The sequence below is a fragment of the Sinocyclocheilus grahami genome, unplaced genomic scaffold (genome assembly GCF_001515645.1).
Source record: "Sinocyclocheilus grahami isolate Dianchi unplaced genomic scaffold, SAMN03320097.WGS_v1.1 scaffold172.1, whole genome shotgun sequence".
Classification (NCBI taxonomy): Eukaryota; Metazoa; Chordata; class Actinopteri; order Cypriniformes; family Cyprinidae; genus Sinocyclocheilus; species Sinocyclocheilus grahami.
In genome coordinates, this window is record NW_015505351.1 from 484,311 (window position 1) to 505,380 (window position 21,070).

A 21,070-nucleotide genomic window follows, 5' to 3' on the forward strand; every position below is an offset into this window, starting at 1 on the left:
ATTTAATGTTTTAAGTGTCTGGCTGAAATATATATAAAAAAAGCTTTTAGAACCCACCAGGAGGGTTAAAGTCTGGCACATGCTAACAACGCATTGCAACTGCAGCAGCCGCAAAACACCAAGTCATCTACCGCAGAGTGTTCTCATGTGAACACTGCAAAAAGTCACTTACTAGGGTGTCATATTTCACTCCAAAATCAATCCAAAAATAAAAAAAATGTTTCTTTCTTCCCCATTACAATTATATAATTTGTGAGGAAAATGTGCTCATCATTAAAATAAAGCCACAATGTAAGAAAAATGTACTGCTCTGAAATCCAAATATATTTCTAAATAAATGTTAATATTTTAGCTCTCTCTCTCTGAGTATATATATATATATATATATATATATATACACAGGGCCTAAAATTAACACTCGCCAAGCACCAAATGCGAGCAAAAATCATGTGTATATATATATATATATATATATATATATATATATATATATATATATATATATATATATATATACATACAGTTGAGCAGATTCCAAATTTGATTTTTTTTCTATTGCATTATAATAACAGGAATTGGTTCTACAAAGCCCTAATTACGCAATTTTTTTTGTTCTTCCTGGTTTTAGGATGAAATATGACCTGGACACTTCTTTGGGAGACTCATTACTAATGCAAAGTTTTTTGCTGTCTTGATTTTAAAATGTGATTACAAGGAAATAGCCAAATACATATTGCTGCAATAACCAGGATGCCTCTTTTTTTTTTTTTTTATCACTTTCTGAGACACTTGCTTGTGAATTATTAACCAAGAATTCAAAAGTGATATTGGGCTGCAGTTTAATCCTTAAAAGGCCATTAGCTGCGTTGACCACGATTCTATTTGGAGTACAGAAGCACACCTGTGGCTTTCTGTAATGTTCTGCTGGTCCACTCTGGTTGACACTTTTAAAGTGTTACTCTGAACACTGGAAAAATACTCCACTACGAAAAATATATGACCACATCATTTCCTAAGTAGTATTTTTTGTCAGTCTACAAACAAGCAATGGTTGCTAAAGGTGTAGATCGCTTGACACGCACTGATGCCAAAGCAATAAGTGCTTGCTAAAACAGTGCTATACACTTAAGTGATGTTCATTCCCTCTTGAGCTGAAAATGCCTTCACCTCACCTCACACACCATCTTAAGCTGACACAATCAACGCTTCCAAACACAGAACTATGAACACAACACAGATGAATGGTTTCAGTGCAAGATGAAGAAGGCATTGAGGATTGTTAAGCCTTTGGCTTGAGGGATGTTACAGTGAAGCAGCTCTGTTTCGAGTCCCTGCGATGGCTCACTGATCTATGGCTGCAAGGACTGCTGCGGCTGCAGTGGAGCGGCCTGGGATGATGTCGGGTGCACGGCGGGTGGAGGGGGAGGCGGGGGCTGGACACCACCCTGCGTGTTGGGGGACGGAGGGGGCGTAGGCCGCTTAAATTTGTCTGGACTGTTGCTTCTCCTTGGGGAGGGTCTCTGTGGGGGAGAAAAACAGTCTATAGACGGTCATGGGATATGACAAATGTGATGTCTAAACCAGCTGGAAATTCATATCAGTCCTATCTAGAACCACTATATGTGTTTCCACGGATAATGTCCTCACCGAGTAAAGTTCAGATGTCATGCTGCACAGTAGCTCAGGTCACATTACTTTCCCTGCTCAATTCAAATTCAAATTGTATTTCAGCTGACTGCACTATATTTTATCCTTATTCTGGCAGCAACATTTTTTGTAAAATGTTTTTGAATGCTATCATGCTCAGTGTTGGGAAGGTTACTTTGGAAATGTAATAGGTTACAGATTACAAGTTACCCTATTTAAAATGTTATAAGTAGTGTAACTTTCAATTACTTTATTACATTTGATTACTTTTTTTTTCAACTGTTAATCATTCTGAAACTTTTAAAGCAGGCAGGGTTAACCTTACAGTAGTACTCAACACTGATTACCGTCAGACTTTCAAAATCCTTCTTCACTAGAATGAACATTATAATAATTAAATTTTAAAACAGCCACCACAAAATCAGACTTTAGCACTTTTTTACCTTGAGATCGTTCTGAGGTTAAATAAAGGTTTAAAATCAATCAAGATATAGTTTAATAGTTATTTTTAGTTTTTGAAATCAAATCTTTGCATAGCTTTTACAGGAAACGCTGGCATCTAACAATGCCTTGGAAAAAACAGTTAATCTTAAAAAAATAATAATAAAGATTGTCTTTTTAAAACGCAGTCTTTACTGTTACTAAATTGCGGGACATGTTTGAAAGCACATTAATCTGCGCGAGAGATGCTAGACTGAATTGTGTGTGCACTTTAGAATGGACATGCAAATTACACTTTGGGCTTTGGATGCGCGTCCAAATGATCGAAGACACACAAAAACATGTCAAAATGGCCTGCTTGGAGAGTATTCACTTAAACACAGTTTATGTCTTAAGTGGACGTGAACAGCTGGGAGAAAATCTGATGTGTGTCAATATACGTATATGCAGTCACCTTCTGAAGATCGGGCCATCAATGTTAATCAAACAACAAAATGCAAAGAAAAAAAATCACTCAGCTCTCTGAATAATGTTAGCATTAATCAATCAAATTGTACAGTGAAAACTACAGTGTTATTTTACATTTGGTTATTTTATTAGATTTCTTTTGTAGGCTATATTACTTACCTGGGCTGCGTTTTTCGATAACGATTGATCTTTCGCTTAAGAGCGTTTTCTATGAGTCATTTTACGATCGTTCGTTATTGTTTCACGTGCGTTTCCCAAAAATGCACTTAACACAATCGCACGTAGCTGTGCTTTAAGTGCTACTTAGGAGTCGCTATCCGTTTGTCAAGTGCTGAAATGTCACCTTATAGAAAGGCTTGTAATTGTAGTACACGCTCGTTTATTAAAATGTTAACCTAATGCTGCGTTCCAGACAACTCGGATATAATAACTATAATACAATATTATGTAATATTATAGTTATACATATAATATTATACTTTACAATAATATATAATATATATACAGTGCCGTGAAAAGTAAACTTTTTTTTTTTTGCATATTTGTCACACTTAAAAGATTCAGATCATCAAATACATTTTTATATTGCACAAAGATGTGCACGTCGGCAAGACATTGACAGATTTTTTTCCCCCCAATCTTTGAAGCATTTTTCCTACATTGCTTTTATTCATAAAAAAAATAAAATAGTACGATGAAATCCTTACAGTATAATCACATCGCACTTGAATAAAGTTAAAGGTGTAATCTGCCGATTGTCCTGCAGGTGACCGCATAAATCTGTCTTCTTACGATGCACTTAGGGCTTTATGAGTACTCGTATGCGATGATTTTCAAGTGCTACTTAAGTTACGATGCTTTTGGGAAACAGACTGTAATATTAAGATCAGTCATACGATAGTTTTTACGAACTTCTTAGGCTTACGAAGCTTTTGGGAAATGCAGCCCTGAACAGTAATATGAGTAGACCTCCAAAAAAAAATGTAAATAATGTAAGCACTGTTTATTTGTATCTTCTTTTTATTGTATTTATCAGTTTGTTTGTTTTCTTTGTTAAGACTGACGTTTTTTATATTTTTGTTGCACTTTGCTTTTGTTTTTCTCTCCCTCCTTCCTGCACTGGCTGTCGTCTGATAGGCTCACTGATGATGTGGTGTGATGCACCATTGGATGTTCCATCGAGGCGTGGCATATAAAAGGGAACTGCCGGCAGCCTTCGGGGAGCTCATTTCTGGCGTGTTCGTGGTGGGGTTGAGAGCTCCTGGATTTCCTCCTCCGGCCGATGAGCAAACCAAATGTTCACATTAAGGACCAGTTTTACTAACAGCTTGCGCCAGCACAAACCGTCTTTTGGCGTTAAAACTGTACTGTCAAGTTTTACTATTGACGAATTAGCGCTGAAACACTTACTTTTGCACCTGACCTTATTGAATATGCATTTGTAGGAGTTTCCCTTTTAGATGCAAAATGTATGGGAGCAGAGTATTCAAATGAATCACACAACACGTTTTACTAACCTTTGCGCTCGTCAAATTACTGGCATTTGCGCCATTATTTAATGCCCAAAAAAAGCATGTCAAACTATTTTGCGCTTGAAATGGCTGCAATTATTGTTGCTAGGAGGAGGCTAGTGGTCGACCGATATATCGCCAAGGCCAATATATATCGGCCGATATTTGCCATTTTTCAAATATCGGCATAGGCCGATAAGTTTTTCTGTTTGGCCGATGTGTTCGAGGCGGGACTTTTATTTTGACGGTGCTGAGAACGGCAGCCAGAGCACCTGAGCGCACACCGCTCACATTCTCCCTCTTGTTCGCTGTCGTCGTTCAGTTCTGTCTAATAAGGATATAAGTCTATCTAATAATCAGATAGAACTGTTAAACAAATTAATTAAAATGTATACAAAAAAGTATTATAACGATTGCTTTAATATTATTAGTAATAGAAAGGCAAACATTATAAAACTTTCTCATTTGCCATCAGCATTCAGCAAACACGCATTTATATCATTTAAACAAATCTTTGAATGACCAATGAACATTTAATTTCACAAAGCTTGCAGACTTAGTCGAATCTAGTTGAGATCTTGTGAAGTGTGCGTTTGTATCCTGCATGATCGCGTGTTCTCTGGGTGACGGTCGATCCGTGCAAATTGAATGCTGACAGGAGGAGAGTTCAGCTTCACTGGAGAGGCGCGATCGATGAACTTTAAACAAGTGATTTCAAATTATGCTGCACTTTATGCAGTTGCCCACTGTCATATTCATGTAATTTTCATTGCGTGCTGTATGTAAAATGAGTGTTACCTTGGCTTTATTTGAAAAAAATAAAAAAATAAAAATATTCACACAAACTTCCCAGAATACTGAGTGCCCTGTTGGTTCCTGCGTTTACTTCCTTTTTAATTAGATTATTAGATTTTTTTTATTTATTTGTGAAAAATGCTTTGTCTTCTAAAGTATAAGTATGTTTATTTTACACAATTATTTTCAATCCATTTTCAAATGATTTCAAATTTCTTAAATATAAATGAAAATAAATAAAATTATATCGGCCACCCTGCTTTCCAAGATATCGGCAGTCAAAAAACCCATATCGGTCGGCCACTAGAGGAGGCACCGCAGGGAACAAAGAGCACGTGGTAGAAGGGAGAGGATTTTTTTCCCCCCCACACATATTAATTTATTTGGAATGCCAGAAGAACACATTATCCGAACATATCGTTTGCCAAGCCATGTTATTTTTAATTTGCTTCAGGAAATAAAAGACGACTTGGAACCCTCAGCTAGGAGTCATGCAATACCAGCTCTATCAAAACTTCTAGAAAACCTTTTTCGGCCTCCGGTTCTTTTCAACGTACTGTGGCTTCTTTATTTCTTTATTCTTTATTTGCGACTACGCTAATTTGCGCTGCGCTTGGTATATTGCATTGGTCGATATGTAAATGAGATGTTGTGTCTGTGTTCTTTAATTTGTGCATTGTTAGTAAATCACCCGCAGAAACTTTCCCTCCCATCGGCGCTGTTTTGGAATTGCGCTCTCGCGCTAATGTGCCCTGTTTAGTAAAAATATACATTTAAAATACCATAAATATAATAAAAAGTTTTCTTCGTAGTGCAACGGAAAAGCAATTAGAATAGGTAAAAAAAAAACACTACGTACAAAAATCGGTCACATTGATGGCATGCATATATCCGTGTATAACGATTGCTTTAATATTATTAGTAATAGAAAGGCAAACATTATAAAACTTTCTCATTTGCCATCAGCATTCAGCAAACACGCATTTATATCATTTAAACAAATCTTTGAATGACTAATGAACATTTAATTTCACAAAGCTTGCAGACTTAGTCGAATCTAGTTGAGATCTTGTGAAGTGTGCGTTTGTATCCTGCATGATCGCGTGTTCTCTGGGTGACGGTCGATCCGTGCAAATTGAATGCTGACAGGAGGAGAGTTCAGCTTCACTGGAGAGGCGCGATCGATGAACTTTAAACAAGTGATTTCAAATTATGCTGCACTTTATGCAGTTGCCCACTGTCATATTCATGTAATTTTCATTGCGTGCTGTATGTAAAATGAGTGTTACCTTGGCTTTATTTGAAAAAAATAAAAATAAAAAAGGATTCACACAAACTTCCCAGAATACTGAGTGCCCTGTTGGTTCCTGCGTTTACTTCCTTTTTAATTAGATTTTTATTAAATATTTATTTATTTGTGAAAAATGCTTTGTCTTCTAAAGTATAAGTATGTTTATTTTACACAATTATTTTCAATCCATTTTCAAATGATTTCAAATTTCTTAAATATAAATGAAAATAAATAAAATTATATCGGCCACCCTGCTTTCCAAGATATCGGCAGTCAAAAAACCCATATCGGTCGGCCACTAGAGGAGGCACCGCAGGGAACAAAGAGCACGTGGTAGAAGGGAGAGGATTTTTTTCCCCCCCACACATATTAATTTATTTGGAATGCCAGAAGAACACATTATCCGAACATATCGTTTGCCAAGCCATGTTATTTTTAATTTGCTTCAGGAAATAAAAGACGACTTGGAACCCTCAGCTAGGAGTCATGCAATACCAGCTCTATCAAAACTTCTAGAAAACCTTTTTCGGCCTCCGGTTCTTTTCAACGTACTGTGGCTTCTTTATTTCTTTATTCTTTATTTGCGACTACGCTAATTTGCGCTGCGCTTGGTATATTGCATTGGTCGATATGTAAATGAGATGTTGTGGCTGTGTTCTTTAATTTGTGCATTGTTAGTAAATCACCCGCAGAAACTTTCCCTCCCATCGGCGCTGTTTTGGAATTGCGCTCTCGTGCTAATGTGCCCTGTTTAGTAAAAATATACATTTAAAATACCATAAATATAATAAAAAGTTTTCTTCGTAGTGCAACGGAAAAGCAATTAGAATAGGTAAAAAAAAAAACACTACGTACAAAAATCGGTCACATTGATGGCATGCATATATCCGTGACGCTAATGTGCCCTGTTTAGTAAAAATATACATTTAAAATACCATAAATATAATAAAAAGTTTTCTTCGTAGTGCAACGGAAAAGCAATTAGAATAGGTAAAAAAAAAACACTACGTACAAAAATCGGTCACATTGATGGCATGCATATATCCGTGACAGTCTTAACAAATACATTAACGGAGAGAGAGAGAGAGAGAGAGCGAAAACAGATAGTAATGATGGTGCAGAAGGAACTCACTGCAATGCCATGAGAGGCTCCTACGTGGACATGCAGGCCGGGTGTATTGTAGTAGGACATGCCTGCTCTGGTCAGCGTAGTTGGTGGGGTGAAGCCCACTGTGTGACTCGCATATGACAACCCTGCAGAACACAGCATGCGTAAAAAGTCAGCGAGGCTTTAGCAAATTTCTTGAGGTGCATTATATACAGCATTAATATACTGGTTGCCATTTTCCATGCAACAACAATCAATAGGGAGTTTAGTGAGAATAGAAATTCAAGTCATTCATCTCCTTTGTGTCAAATCAGTGAGTTAACTAAATATTAACATTAGTGAACAAATAATTTAGACCAGTTTTGCAATTTTGATTAATCTGTTGAAAATATCTTATCTAAAAGAACATTCATGCATACATGGATACATGCTTAGATTTCAGTCAAAATGTGTTTTTTGTTGTAGCTGCCTATTATTAAGCCAAATGTTTATGTTTAATCATCAGACCCATGATGTCAAAATAACCTGCCTAGACAGGCAGTTCACTTCTAAAAAAAATCTTCTAAGTACTATATGCTTGGGGATTTATTGTGTAGAGTGTTTAATTTGAATGTTCTGTTCTGCCAAGGAATGTTGGCCAGACCTACTCCTGAAGAGAGGTGTGGACTGAATCTGACTTAGTCAACTTAGGTTTACCAACTCTGAATCAGTTTATGAAGTTTTTTTATTATTACAATAGAAACTGTGACCCATACACTAAACACTTTTCAATAGAAAATTAAAATAATGAAGTGAATTAGGAAATGTACATCAAATATTTTAGCAAGTAAACCTGGTGTACCTGGTGAGATGGGTCTGCTGGAGGACGGGGAAGGGCTGTAGGGAATGGGGCTGGATACGGTACGGGGACGTAGGCCTTGAGCGGACATCTCATTGAAATACCTGCATAAAAATAGATGGAGGTTAGAACAGAGCATCTATACAGAATGCAAATACAGGAGCTAATCAGAATGGACTTGTAATGTTGGCTATCAGTATATATGTTTGTTTGTCCAAGTGAGTCTATATTTGGCACATGTAAATATTGCAACTTTCTTTACTTGGCCTATGTTTCTTACTTTTATGTTATATGTTTGGTCCATGTGATTCTGTATTTGGCACATGTAAACATTGTCACATTATTTACTTGCATAAAAAAAAAGAAAGAAAAAAGAACCGAGCATCTAATTGAAGCAGTAGGTGTTAGGGGAAATTTTCTGGGAATTTATCCAAAACGATAATTATACGATACTTTGTTGAGTGCGTGTTTGTGCTGGTACATTGACTGGTTAGGCCTGTTGTGGCCAGCTGATTCCCAAAGCTTTTCATGTTCTTCATATTGTTTCAATTCACATTTGTGTGAGAAACTACATTACAGAGCATTATTTGGCAAATGATTACCAGGGCATTTTTTGTAACCTTATTAGATGTATGCACCTTTTGTCAAATTACTACATTTAATCAATAAATTCAATCTGAATAATAAGACACTGTAGGCTGCTACCAGAGCTGTAACCTGAACATGTAATCTTGATTACGTAATCAGATTCCAAAAATGAAGTACTAATTAAGTACTTGTAATTAGATTAAATTACATTTTAAAATACTCGTAATCAGACTACAGTTATACTTTTATGGATTACATATTTTTTACACAATAGCAATAAATTATTCATACTTTATTGACTCATCCTACTCTGTAGGTTAACCATGTATTTGCCTGTTCATTGGTTTTGGTCACACGACATGCACGTAAACAAATAAAATAGTTAATTTTCTTAGTACCTTTTTTATTTTGATTGTTTTTTAAATGATTTATTTGAATTGAACCTTTTTATGATTTAATAAATGATTAGCTTTTCATGAAACCCCCTGCAGTTCCTACACAAACCCTAGTTTGGGAAACCTTGACGTAATGTAATTTTTAGGGATGCACCGATATGAAAATTTTGGCCGATACCGATAACCGATTATTCTTTATTTTTTAAAGCCGATAACCGATATGTTGGCCGATAAATCTATATCCAAATTGTTATATACTTTTTGAGAGCCTGATTACAAAAAAGGTCTCATCATTAAAAGCCACATCCCAAACACTTCAACATAAGCAGCCTAGTTTGAACGGTGTACGTTTTAAAAATATTTTTACTCTCCCATTACCAAATTTAGTCATAAAAAAGCCTTACAGTTAATATGGTACAAGATTATCCTATTTAAATCAATGTGATAAACAAGTTAGGTCAAAAGTAATCTAAAAGTAGTCTGATTATATTACCTAAAATGTGTCATGTAATTTGGAATCAGTAACGGATTACAATTTGTAAGTAATCTACCCAGCTCTGGATGTTACCAATGAAATGAAATCAGTATCAAGAAAATGCTTTTTTGCAACGTAGTAGTTACACAGAAGCTGCAACTCAAAAAAAAACATTTAGCTAGATTTACACTGCAAATACAATTGCATAAATAACAGATTAATGTTTTAAAAAATAATACTTTGAATACTGAAATAAGACTTTTTTTTAGAATGATACTTTGAAACTAAAATTGTCTTCGCGAATAAATACATTCTACTAAGCTACATCATGCAGTGAAAGCATGCATTTTTTGTTGTTGTTGTTTTTTTTAAAGTTAGTGGCATACTCCATAATGTCAGCTTCCACATCATTAAAACAGCAATTATGATATTATTATAGACTAGTGGTTCTCAATCACAATCCTAAAGCACTGCTGCACATTTTGCATGTCTCCTTTGTTTGACACACCCATTTCTTGGAGTCTCCACTGATGAGTTAAATCAGGTATGTTGATTAAGTGACATACAAAATGTGCAGTGTTTTTTTTTTTGGGGGGGGGGGGAAACCTTCCACATCCATCTTCGCTTTCAAATGGCTTGTAAAAGTGCCGTGCGCATTAACTTTCACTTTCAAATTAGCAGCAATTCGGCGTCAAACAATTGTTCGTTTGAGTTTTCCCTCGTTTTCTCGGATTTCTTGCCTTTCAAATAGCTTGAAAAAGCGTTGTGCGCGTTTTACTTTCACTTTCAAATTAGCAGCAATTCGGCGTTGATTCAATTTAAGCAACAACAACGTCAAACTCAGAACTTTTATTTACCAAACAAATAAAAATACACCATATATGCCTAATAAAATAACAAATTACTTAGGCTACACAAAGTTTAAATGGGTATATAAAACTGAAAATCAGCAAACACTGTGGAACCAAATAAGTAAGAAACAGAACGTTTATTAGCAAAACGAATAAGAAAGCTTGGAGGCACGGCATATACACCTCGATTAGGGATGCACCGATATGAAAATTTTGGCCGATACCGATAACCGATTATTCTTTATTTTTTAAAGCCGATAACCGATATGTTGGCCGATAAATCTATATCCAAATTGTTATATACTTTTTGAGAGCCTGATTACAAAAAAGGTCTCATCATTAAAAGCCACATCCCAAACACTTCAACATAAGGGCACGCTGCATTGAGCGTTTAGTTTTTAAAAGTGTCTGTCCTCTAACTAGGGTTGCCACCCGTCCCTTAAAATACGGAATCGTCTCGTATTTTAAGGTAAAATGATGCGTCCTGTATCAAATCAATACGGGATGCGATTTGTCCCGTATTTTACAAAGGCCAACAAGCTGAATCGACAAATAAGTATTTTGAACCGTTTATAATGCTAATAGCAATTATGATGAAATAATTCCATGGCGATGATTGAGTCTCCAGAACGCACGCCGTTAAAGCCCTGACTTAAAGGGATAGTTTACCCAAAAATGAAAATTTTGTCATCGTTTACACTCCCACAAGTTGTTCCAAACCTGTAATAGTTTCTTTCTTCTGTTGAACATAAGAAAATACCTTGAATAATGTGGGTAACCAAACAGTTTCTGGTCCCCAATGACTCTTATAGCATTTTTCCTCTACTATGGAAGTTACTGGGGACCAGCAGCTGTTTAGTTACCTACATTCTTCAAAGTACCTTCTTTTGTGTTCAACAGAAGAAAGAACTTGCAGGTTTAGAACAACCTGGGTAAATTATGACAGAATTTTCATTTTTGGGTGAACCGTACTTTTAAAGTGACAGACACATCTGTGCTTCTAAAGGCATAACCCTATTGTTTTATTAAAATTTGGATAGTCTGTTAGAGCTTGATAGACACAATTATTATATTTTTAGACATTATTAGACAGATGAATTAATATATTATAATTAATGTTAGACCCTATTTATTAATTTATCATTTATATTAATCATATACATAATAAATAAGCATATATGTCATATACATTTTGACATTTTAAAAAGTAAAAAAAATGCTAAATTATTTAGATTTAATGTAGCCCTAATTTAAGCAAATGAATAAAAAATTTAATTAAAGGGGTCATATGATGCTGCTAAAAAGAACATTATTTGATGTATTTGGTGTAATGAAATGTGTTTATGCGGTTTAAAGTAAAAAAAAAACACATTACCAAACAAACGCATAATTAATAATTATGCACACCTGAATATAAGACATTTTTTACTTCCAGCCTTCATGATTAATTATATATCAATTATAAATGATTAAATACAAGATTAATAGTAGTTATTAAGATTGATGTTGTTTGGAATTGGTCAAATGTGCTTGGAAAAAAATATAATCGGAATATCAACTTGCATAATAATTATGTACGCACTGTATTTTTCTCTCTTCTGCTGTCGTGGTAATGCAAGAAATGTTGTGAATGGTTGTCAAGGCAGCCAATCAGAATTTAGCAGCCTCGTCTCTGATTGGCTGGAATTTTAACGCTTAATTTAACGCTGGGTTGTGTTGAGCAAGCAAGCTGTTGGCATTTAGAGAGCACTGAGGGCGGGCATCAAGGGAGTAAGCTAGTGAAACTTTGCACGCGCAAAAGAGAATGTCTGCACACATCCAAAAACTTATTTTAAATGCAAAATTGATTTTTGTGCGGTCTAAATAGTTTTTTCTTTGCGAAACAAAGGTTTTCTCCACAAAACTCAGATCGCGCGTGCAAAATGCACTTTTGTGCGCTCAAAATATGATCTTTCGTGCGCAAAATTGTGGCAGAGATGTAATCCCATACTATCGCAGCAAGCCTTATATATATATATATATATATATATATATATATATATATATATATATATATATATTAGGGCTGTGCAATATTGAAGAAAAATGCGATAGCTTGTTAAAAAATGCGATATTCGATATGCGATACGATATTGCTTAAAGTGTGTAAAATCTATTTAAATTATATTTTTAAATATTTAAAAATGAATATTATATAACCAATTTGTTTCACATTCTTTCTTGGAAAATAAAGAATCTCTATAACTTCTGAAAGTGACCAGCAGTGTTTTAGCATTACTTAAAAAGTAGTGAAATAAAAAGTGATTTAATTTAATTTAACATCAATGTGAACATACAAACCAAAAAAATGTATGACACTACTTTAATATCATTGTAACTAGGGCTGTGCGATTAATCGAAATCGAATCGAAATCGCGATTTGAGACGTTGCGATTTCCTAATCGCAAAGCCTGGGATGTGGACGCGATATTACTCTGTTCCAGAGCATATGCATGACTGCCAGCCTTGAGTTGCAATCTTACTTGCCCTGGGCAAGAGTGAGCGCATCTCCGTTCTCCCCAATCAGCACTGCTCTAGCCAACTGCGTAAACACCCACCATTAAAAAATAAAATAAATGTAATGCGGGAGAGAGACAGAGTGGGTTATGGTGTCTACTGGGTCAGATCGATAGTTAGGCAAATTAAAACTAAAGAAAACCATATGCAACTTAAGCTTCGAAATGACAGACAACGAACAAAAAAGGTACTTTGCAAGAGCTGCGTCACAGCACATATCAAAAGCTCCCGTAACATTTTTATCTGTTCTAAATGTATCTTAAATTAATACTTTTCAAGTTTTTAAAACTCTAATAGACATGTGCATGGACAAATATGGATGCTTTATGCAAATGTATATTTATTATTAGTGAAACCATACTCAACAGAGCATGAAGACTAGACATGTTTCAAAGGTCATAGATGTTTTTCAAATAACTTGTTCATGTCTATTAGACGCATGGAAAAAAGAACTTAGAAATACCAGGTTCCCATTACTTCTCTTTCTTTGCACTGAGCAATTTACTTACACAAGCCTGTTTACACTATTCGCACGACAGGGCAGCTCACTTCTTCTGAACATGCAAAATGTACATTTATTATTTATTATTACATTTGTTTGCCTCTCTGTGCCCACATACTGTAATTTGATGCAGCCAAATTCTCAATAAAACTGTTTTCATTGTTATATGTTACTGTTTCTGTTGTCAGATAACCGAATGAATATAAAATAGTGACTGAAACACAACCAGCTCTCCCTTCCAAGATCCTGATTTATAATCGAGCCGTCGTCTGATGAAATCAAATACACATAAGATAAAGACAATAGCTATAGTTATATCAACATAACTTGTGACACCTTCTCCTCTTCACAAGTCCACACTAAATAACTTAAATTAATGAAACACCACTTTGGTGATGTAATGGTGCCTGGACTGTTGGGGAGAAGACTAAGATTATATGAACTATAAAAATAAAGTGGACACCATATGGCATCACAAAGGGCCAGCTGTTGTTCTTGTCAATGTATGCACTGCCATCTAGTGGCCATAAAATATTATACCATAAAAAACACACCTGGCTATAATTGTGAAAAGACTTGATCAACAGATGAAAAGGAAAGTTGTTTCAGCGGCAGCACAAGTTATTATATTTGGATAAAAGATTACAAAGACAAAGGTTGTCTTTGAAGAATATTCATGAAAGAATAGGTTGTTGAAATAAATAGGGCAAGTTTTTATTTTATATTGTCAAAGGACCAAGAGTAAATGGAATGGAGTCTGGTACTTACGCTGTAGCTCTGCAGTGCGGAGGTTCTTCTTCAGCCGCTCCACCTCACTCTTGAGGAATCGGATGTGTCGCATCATATTCTCAGGTGAGTCGATCTCCATGGAGATGTCTCTGGGGGACAGCGGAGCAGAGACAGGCTGGTCAAGCTTCTCCTGAAGAATCCTGCAGGGTTGGAACAAAACAGATCTGTAAATCGCTTTCATCAGGAAAGAAAGCATACAGATACAGCTGACCTATTAAACACATAAGCAGGTGTTCAGCACATATGTAGGGTACTTTAAATATTCAAAGTGGCATCACTACTTTCTCAGTTACAAGGCAGTGTTTATTTTCTTTTTTTTTCTTCAAATTAGATTTTCTGCATGGAATATCAACTCAACAAATTACAACATTAATTTTATACCATTATTCTTCCATGTTATTACTAATACTACACCACTAAATACTTCCCTCCCTCAACAACTTATAACTTCCCATGGGGGGGGGGGGGGAAAAAAAAAAAAAATTGGGTTGGAACAAAACAGATCTGTAAATCGCTTTCATCAGGAAAGAAAGCATACAGATACAGCTGACCTATTAAACATAGGGGGGGGAAGAAAAAAAAATTTTTTTTTAATAATAATAAAAAAAAAAATTTAATGCTTTATGTTTAAAATACATAAACATTTTATGTTTATATATTAATGCTCAGCTTAAGTATCAGGACAGTTAGCCAGCAGATAATATAAAAAGGGGCGCCACACCTTGTCAAAGGTCTTTAACGAACCAGTGAGTGACAGTCTAATCTTTTCCAATTTAATGCAAGTAAACACTTCTTTTAGCCATGTATCAAAGGAAGGGGGTGAGACGTGCTTCCACTTTAAAAGGATAAGACGTCTTGCTAGTAAAGTAGTAAAGGCTAAAGCCTTTTGGACCGTTACTAAAAGGTTAGCATCTACTGCCAACCCAAAAATGGCCAAAAGTGGATTTGTATCGATATCTATGTCGAAGGCATCTTTCAAAGTTTTAAATATTTTAGTCCAATAATCAAATAATTTAGGGCATTCCCACAACATGTGAATGAGGTCTGCTGGTGATTGCTTGCACCTATTACATGCATCGCTGACAGAGGGGTATATTTTGGCAAGTCTAGCATTAGTAAAGTAAACCCTATGCAGAATCTTACATTGTATAAGCCCATGCCTTGAGCATATAGATGAGGTGTGAGTGAGCTCAAGAATACAGTGTCCATCAGATAACTCAAATCACAAACTCTCTTCCCAAGCACCTCTGGCCTGATTTGCAAAGCCTGAATTCATATTGTGAATCAGATTATAAATGACAGAAATACTATGTTTTGAGTGTGGTTCAAGCTTTCAGAAGTCATCCAATGGAGATTCAGGGGGACGATTTGGAAAATGAGGGAATAGTTTTTAATTAAATAAGTGTGAATTAGGTAGATCGAATCAGTGTTTATATTTCTGAAGTGAGCCGTAGAAGTGTTACCCAAAGCAGCAGCTACTGACACAAAAGAACTGCACTGGCCTTTTTTCTGCTTCCAGCTTGTCCATGCGTTTCCATAGCCGATTCACAAGAGCTTCTTGTTCTTGCTCTAGGGTGTTTTCCAAGTCGATCTTTTCACGTCTAAGCTAAAAGAACACAAAAGAGTTCAAATATATGCAAAGAATTTTTTTATCATCTCAGTGTGCAAGATTTGAAGGAGTTACCTGCTCTAAGGTGAGCTGTTTGGAGATCGTGTCATTCTCCAGCTTTTTGATCTTCTTCATCAGTTTGTTGACTTGAAACTCCTGCTCCTGTTCTAAGTGCTGCTCCAGTTCGGCTTTCTCGTGTTGTAACTGAGCAAGAAATGGAGAAAATGGATTTCAAACTGATACAACTATGAAAATAATGTGTACCAGACTGAATCTGCTCAAGCCACATATTTGAAGGATTTCTGCCGGAAAAGTGTCTGCTTTTGCATAGTTTGCGCTTGCTGTTTTATATTCATTGCAAAACTCAGCAAACTCGCAGCTCTAGTAGTAATGAAAAGATTTGTCATGAACTCTGCTATGGGAACCCTCATTTGACCAGCAGTTTGGAAAATGGATGGATGATTCAGCTGCAGGCGCCATCTTCTGGTGATAAGTGGAAATTTATTCTGCATGAGCCTCAGTGCATTATGGATATTCTCTAGCCACTGAGTGTACATCAGTTGTTATTGCGGTGCATTATGGGATTGAATGAGTGCACTCGATAACGTCCACAATGGTTTCGGAACACCACTACGAACGTCTGTCCCCTCCAATAGTGCCCTATTTAGAGATATAGGGGACAATTTCAGACACAGCCCTAGTATTTTTTCTATATTGCGTATTAGGGCTGTCAAAATGGCTGAAAAATTACATTTCAACTTTGTACTTAAATGTTATCAAAATTAAAATTATATTCAAATTTAAAATGCATATTTTCAGTTAGGGTGAAGAAAAGCTTTTGGCTTCTCTCCTGAGGCCACAAGAGGACGCATCGAGCAAAATATCACTAATGCATGTTTATTCAAAGCATAATAACATGACCATCTGTGAAAAAAGTGCATAATGTTTAAAATAATGTTTATAAACCAATTATAATTAATTAGGTTGCTTTAACAACTATAAACACAACAGCATCATGTATGTATTCATAGTTTAGTACAAAGGGCCGAAAGCCATTCACACAAAACATGAGATGCAGTGGGATGGGAAAAAACCCTGCCATAAAGCAAGTCTCGAGATATGTTTTTTCAAAGTTAAACTTGCATTCATTTTACATGGCTTTCTAAATATGCAGCTCTTTTGTGCGAGACGCGAATGCAACGGTGATAGATGTCCATCTAGAAAATGCGCGAAATATGCGTTCTGTGTGAACGGCTTGGTTTCAGTTTTGACGTAAACAAGATCTTCTCTGCATTGATGTTCTCTTTTCCCGCAATATTTGTAATTAACAACGCAGCAGCGCTGCATCTAGTGGCTTCAACTGGATAGGCTAACAAAAACATTCAAATGCAATGACACCTACATCGTCATCGCATCTCGTGCGCCACTGATAAGGCTGCCTCCTTAACACACACCTAAAATTCGAATGCAAAATGTGGATTTTTATTTTAAATTCAACGAATATTCAAAATTCTAAAAAAAAAATTGACAGCCCTATAGCGTATTAACAACTCTTTACAACGTTAATAATAATAACATAATTAACGTATTTGAGCTCCAAATCAGCATATCAGAATGATTTCTGAGGGATCATGTGACAATGAAGATTGGATCAGATATCATGAAAATCATTTGGTTCCAGTAATTTTTTCTTTGTTCTTTTTCTTTTTAAATGAAACCGTTTCCAATTTCCAGCTATAGCTGGAAATTGTTGAGTCTGAGTGCTTACAGCTGCATTTCCAACAAACTGCAACCCATGACTGTAAGGAAATATGTAAAACCACAGGTGACCATATGCTTCTCTGCAGCTCTCTCTTCCCCACTCCATCTCTGGCTCTTTCGCTCATGTTCCACAAGAAATTGAGGACAAACAGGATTCCCCTGACTCTTTAAGCTATAAGAAGTTCCTTAAAGACAGCATTGCTAAAGCAGTTCCCCTAAAGTGAATGAATCACTGCCTCAAAGTCAGATAAACCTCAACATTGTGGTGGAACTGGGAAGCTTTTTGAGGAAGCTTTGTCCTTGGAAGGTGAGTTTAGAAACTGCAATCTATCACTCTTAACAAGGTTGTGTGTATGTTTAAATGATCCCAGAAGACTTGGTGAAGGCTGCTTACAGAGCAGACCTTGAACAACATTTCCTGTACTCCCCCTCAGTAACTTATCACTAGAACTTTGAACACAGAGGTGGTAATCATCTTCTTTTACTGTCACATGTGCTCTACGTTTGCTATGCAATATGTGCTCTTGAGCAACACTCAATGCTCTGGTACGAGCGCCACAGAGAACAAATCCAATTCACAGACCGGACAACAGTTGAGCACTTACTTGCATAAGTTTTCTCGAGAGCTCATTGGTGAGGAACTCCTCTTCCTTCTCATAGCTGACCGCTAGTGTTTCTTTCTCTTTCTGCAGGGCCTGAATCTTCTTGAAAAGGGTGTTACTGATGAACTCTTCTTCTTGTTCTGCTCTCGCTTGCTAAAAAAAAAAATTAGAAAGCAGAACAACGTTAGTCTACATCTGCTGAAAATACATCAGTAGCAGGTAATAGTTGTTTCATTAACCCTATATTGTTGACACATTTCTTCACTTTGTATGCGTATATAATCGTAATAAATGGTTGATGATGTGGCTGTGAATAAATGAAGGGGGGGGGGGGGGGGCAAAAGCCTAAAATATAAATCCTCTTATCCATAATATTTTGTTTTCCTTCATTTAAGAAAAAAAAAGTCATCTGAATCAGGAGGAAACATAAGCACAGATTACACTCTAAAAAATGCTAGGGTAAGTACAACCCAGTGGGTAAAATAGGGACAAACACAGCAATTGGGCTGTTTTGACCCAGCGGTTGTGTTAAATGTTTAACCCAACCTTCTGGGTAGTAACCCAACCGCAGGTCAAAACAACCCAATTGCTGGGTTTGTCCCTATTTTACCCAGCACTGGGTTGTATTTAACCCAGCATTTTTTAGAGTGTAAGCACCACTTACAAGCAAAAACCGTTCAAAACAAATATGTTGGTGGATTTTGATGCGAGAGGACAACAGACGGAGGAAGCATTATTATGGATTATGGATTGTTATTTTGGCCAAAAGCCATGGTTTAAAGTTAAAACGCCTCAATGATGGATTTGTTTCTTACAAACATGCAGCTTTTCACTTCACAAGATGTTAATTGATGGACTGGAGTCGTGCGGATTGCTTGTGGATTATTGTGATGTTTTTATCAGCTGTTTGGCTGACGGCACCCATTCATTGCATCCACTACTGAGCAAGTGCTGCAAGTAATGCTAAATTCCTCCAAATCTGATGAAGAAAGAAACTCATGGATATTTTGGATGGCCCGAGGGTGAGCAAATTTTCAGCAAATTCTCATTTTTGGGTGAACTATTCCTAACTATTCCTTTTCTCTTTATTTGCAAAATTTCTTTTTGGATGTTTCTTGCTCTCTGAGAGTTGCCACTCTAAATTTCACTGTACCTTGTGCATGGCATTGTGCATTTTGTAGACAAGGATGCACATTTTTGCTCAAAAACTTTTACCAGAAAAGCATGTTATAAAGATTTACTTACCTGTGTGACAGTAGAGATCATATAATCATATGGTACTGCAACTGGGTGAATCATAAAGTGACACTTCATGTAGATATTCCACAACCAATGCAGAATCAGTTTGACTGCATTTGATAGCTTAACCCTTGTATTATGTTCGATTTACAATTTTGATGGAGCGGGCCAAATTGACCCGAATTGCATTCAATGCAAGTCCCTAAATATCACATTATTAAAAACAAGAAGGAATCAGGTATAAACGGAACAATTTGAATATCAGTATTTGTCACACAGAACAAACAATTGAAATCAAAAAGTATGATTTTTAAAAATGTGTTGAACCACATTTTTTAACCCCTTAAAAAAAATTCAAAATTGCATAGGAACCTCGACTTTTTTTATATTCTCCAAATTTGAAACAACTTTAGACATGTTCATGGCCCTAAATGAGAAAAAGTTACAAAATTTCTGGAAGAAAAAGATAAGTTGAATGGTATTTCATATACGTACATTGAAAATAGAAATGATAGCTTACTTTTACCATCTGAGTCTGAGAAAGTCAGTACTGAAAATAATGAGGAAAAGCTAATTTTGCACCTTTCCAGGGTAGTAAAACACCAACATAACAACATATACCCAAGAAACAGATTTAATTTGGGTCTGTACAGTTGCCTTAAAACAACACAAAATGTGGGTCAAATTGACCCACGAAGATCAAAATCGTAACACATTTATGTGTGTGCACTTCAAAACACATGAGTGTATCCTCACTTTGCATGCATGTCCATGGCCCTAAATGAGAAAAAGTCACAAAATATCAAGAATAAAATCACAGGTTAACTGGAATTTCTGACAGCTCAAAAATCAAAATGGGTCAAATTGACCCAAAACATAATACAAGCGTAAATCATATAAAGCTTACAGCTTAAGAAAATGGCCTGCCTGACTAATGAATGCAGAACAAAAGCCCTACTAGCATGAAGTTTGTTTCTAAATGCAGCTGCAACAATTTAAAGAATTGTTGGAGGCAGCAAAACTGGGCCTAGGAAAACATCATGAATGAGGATAAATCAAAGGCATTTCAGGACAATGGTTTAGTTATAATTTATACAGACAAGCCAAGTTCATCTGGCTTGTATAGTGACCAATGTGCAATGCAATCTCAAAAACCCATGTGCATGACATATAAGGAACTGAAAGTCTAACAGAAAATGTTATTTCTACATTATTAAGAAGCCATCTGCAGACCCTGAGTGAATAGGAAGTGCATGATGAAGAACTCTATGCAGATAACATAATACAATTATCAAGCCAGAGACCAGCTGCTTACTCGCTTTTGAGTGTATACATAAACACATGCTGACAACACACAAGAACAGCTGTCAGATGATCATCCAATATTAACTAGCAACCAAAACAACTGACGACAGACTGCACTGTACAGTGCTTTACAGTACTGAAGCACCAGTACATTGTTGTTATTTCATGCTCACATAAGTCAAACAATCATTCAGATGTGATGATTTGCATTAAGCTAGATTTGTTTAACCCTACAGTATAGTATCATATTTGATACATGAATTTCTAAGGCTCTAAATTATCAACATGAACAAAACTTC

General features: G+C 36.0%; 1 protein-coding gene across 1 annotated transcript; it reads right to left on the reverse strand.

The window, feature by feature from the left end:
• Positions 1-603: 603 nt before the first annotated feature.
• On the reverse strand, positions 604-19,422 carry ccdc6b (coiled-coil domain containing 6b). Its single transcript, XM_016283246.1, has 8 exons — positions 19,381-19,422; positions 18,231-18,380; positions 15,940-16,068; positions 15,758-15,861; positions 14,231-14,395; positions 8,103-8,203; positions 7,286-7,407; positions 604-1,520 (listed from the first exon to the last, which is right to left on the reverse strand). Exons 1-8 carry the CDS (start codon positions 19,420-19,422, stop codon positions 1,350-1,352), a joined length of 984 nt encoding a protein of 327 aa, XP_016138732.1. The 3' UTR covers positions 604-1,349.
• Between the last annotated feature and the right edge of the window lie 1,648 nt (positions 19,423-21,070).

Bases quoted from the DNA above. Each gene is read 5' to 3' on its own strand.
- ccdc6b (XM_016283246.1), bottom strand. From the start codon at position 19,422: ATGTGCATCCTTGTCTACAAAATGCACAATGCCATGCACAAG. The intron at 15,862-15,939 runs GTAACTCCTTCA...GTGTTCTTTTAG, and splicing joins AACAGCTCACCTTAGAGCAG to CTTAGACGTGAAAAGATCGA. The intron at 1,521-7,285 runs GTGAGTTCCTTC...TCTCCCCCACAG, and splicing joins GAGCCTCTCATGGCATTGCA to AGACCCTCCCCAAGGAGAAG.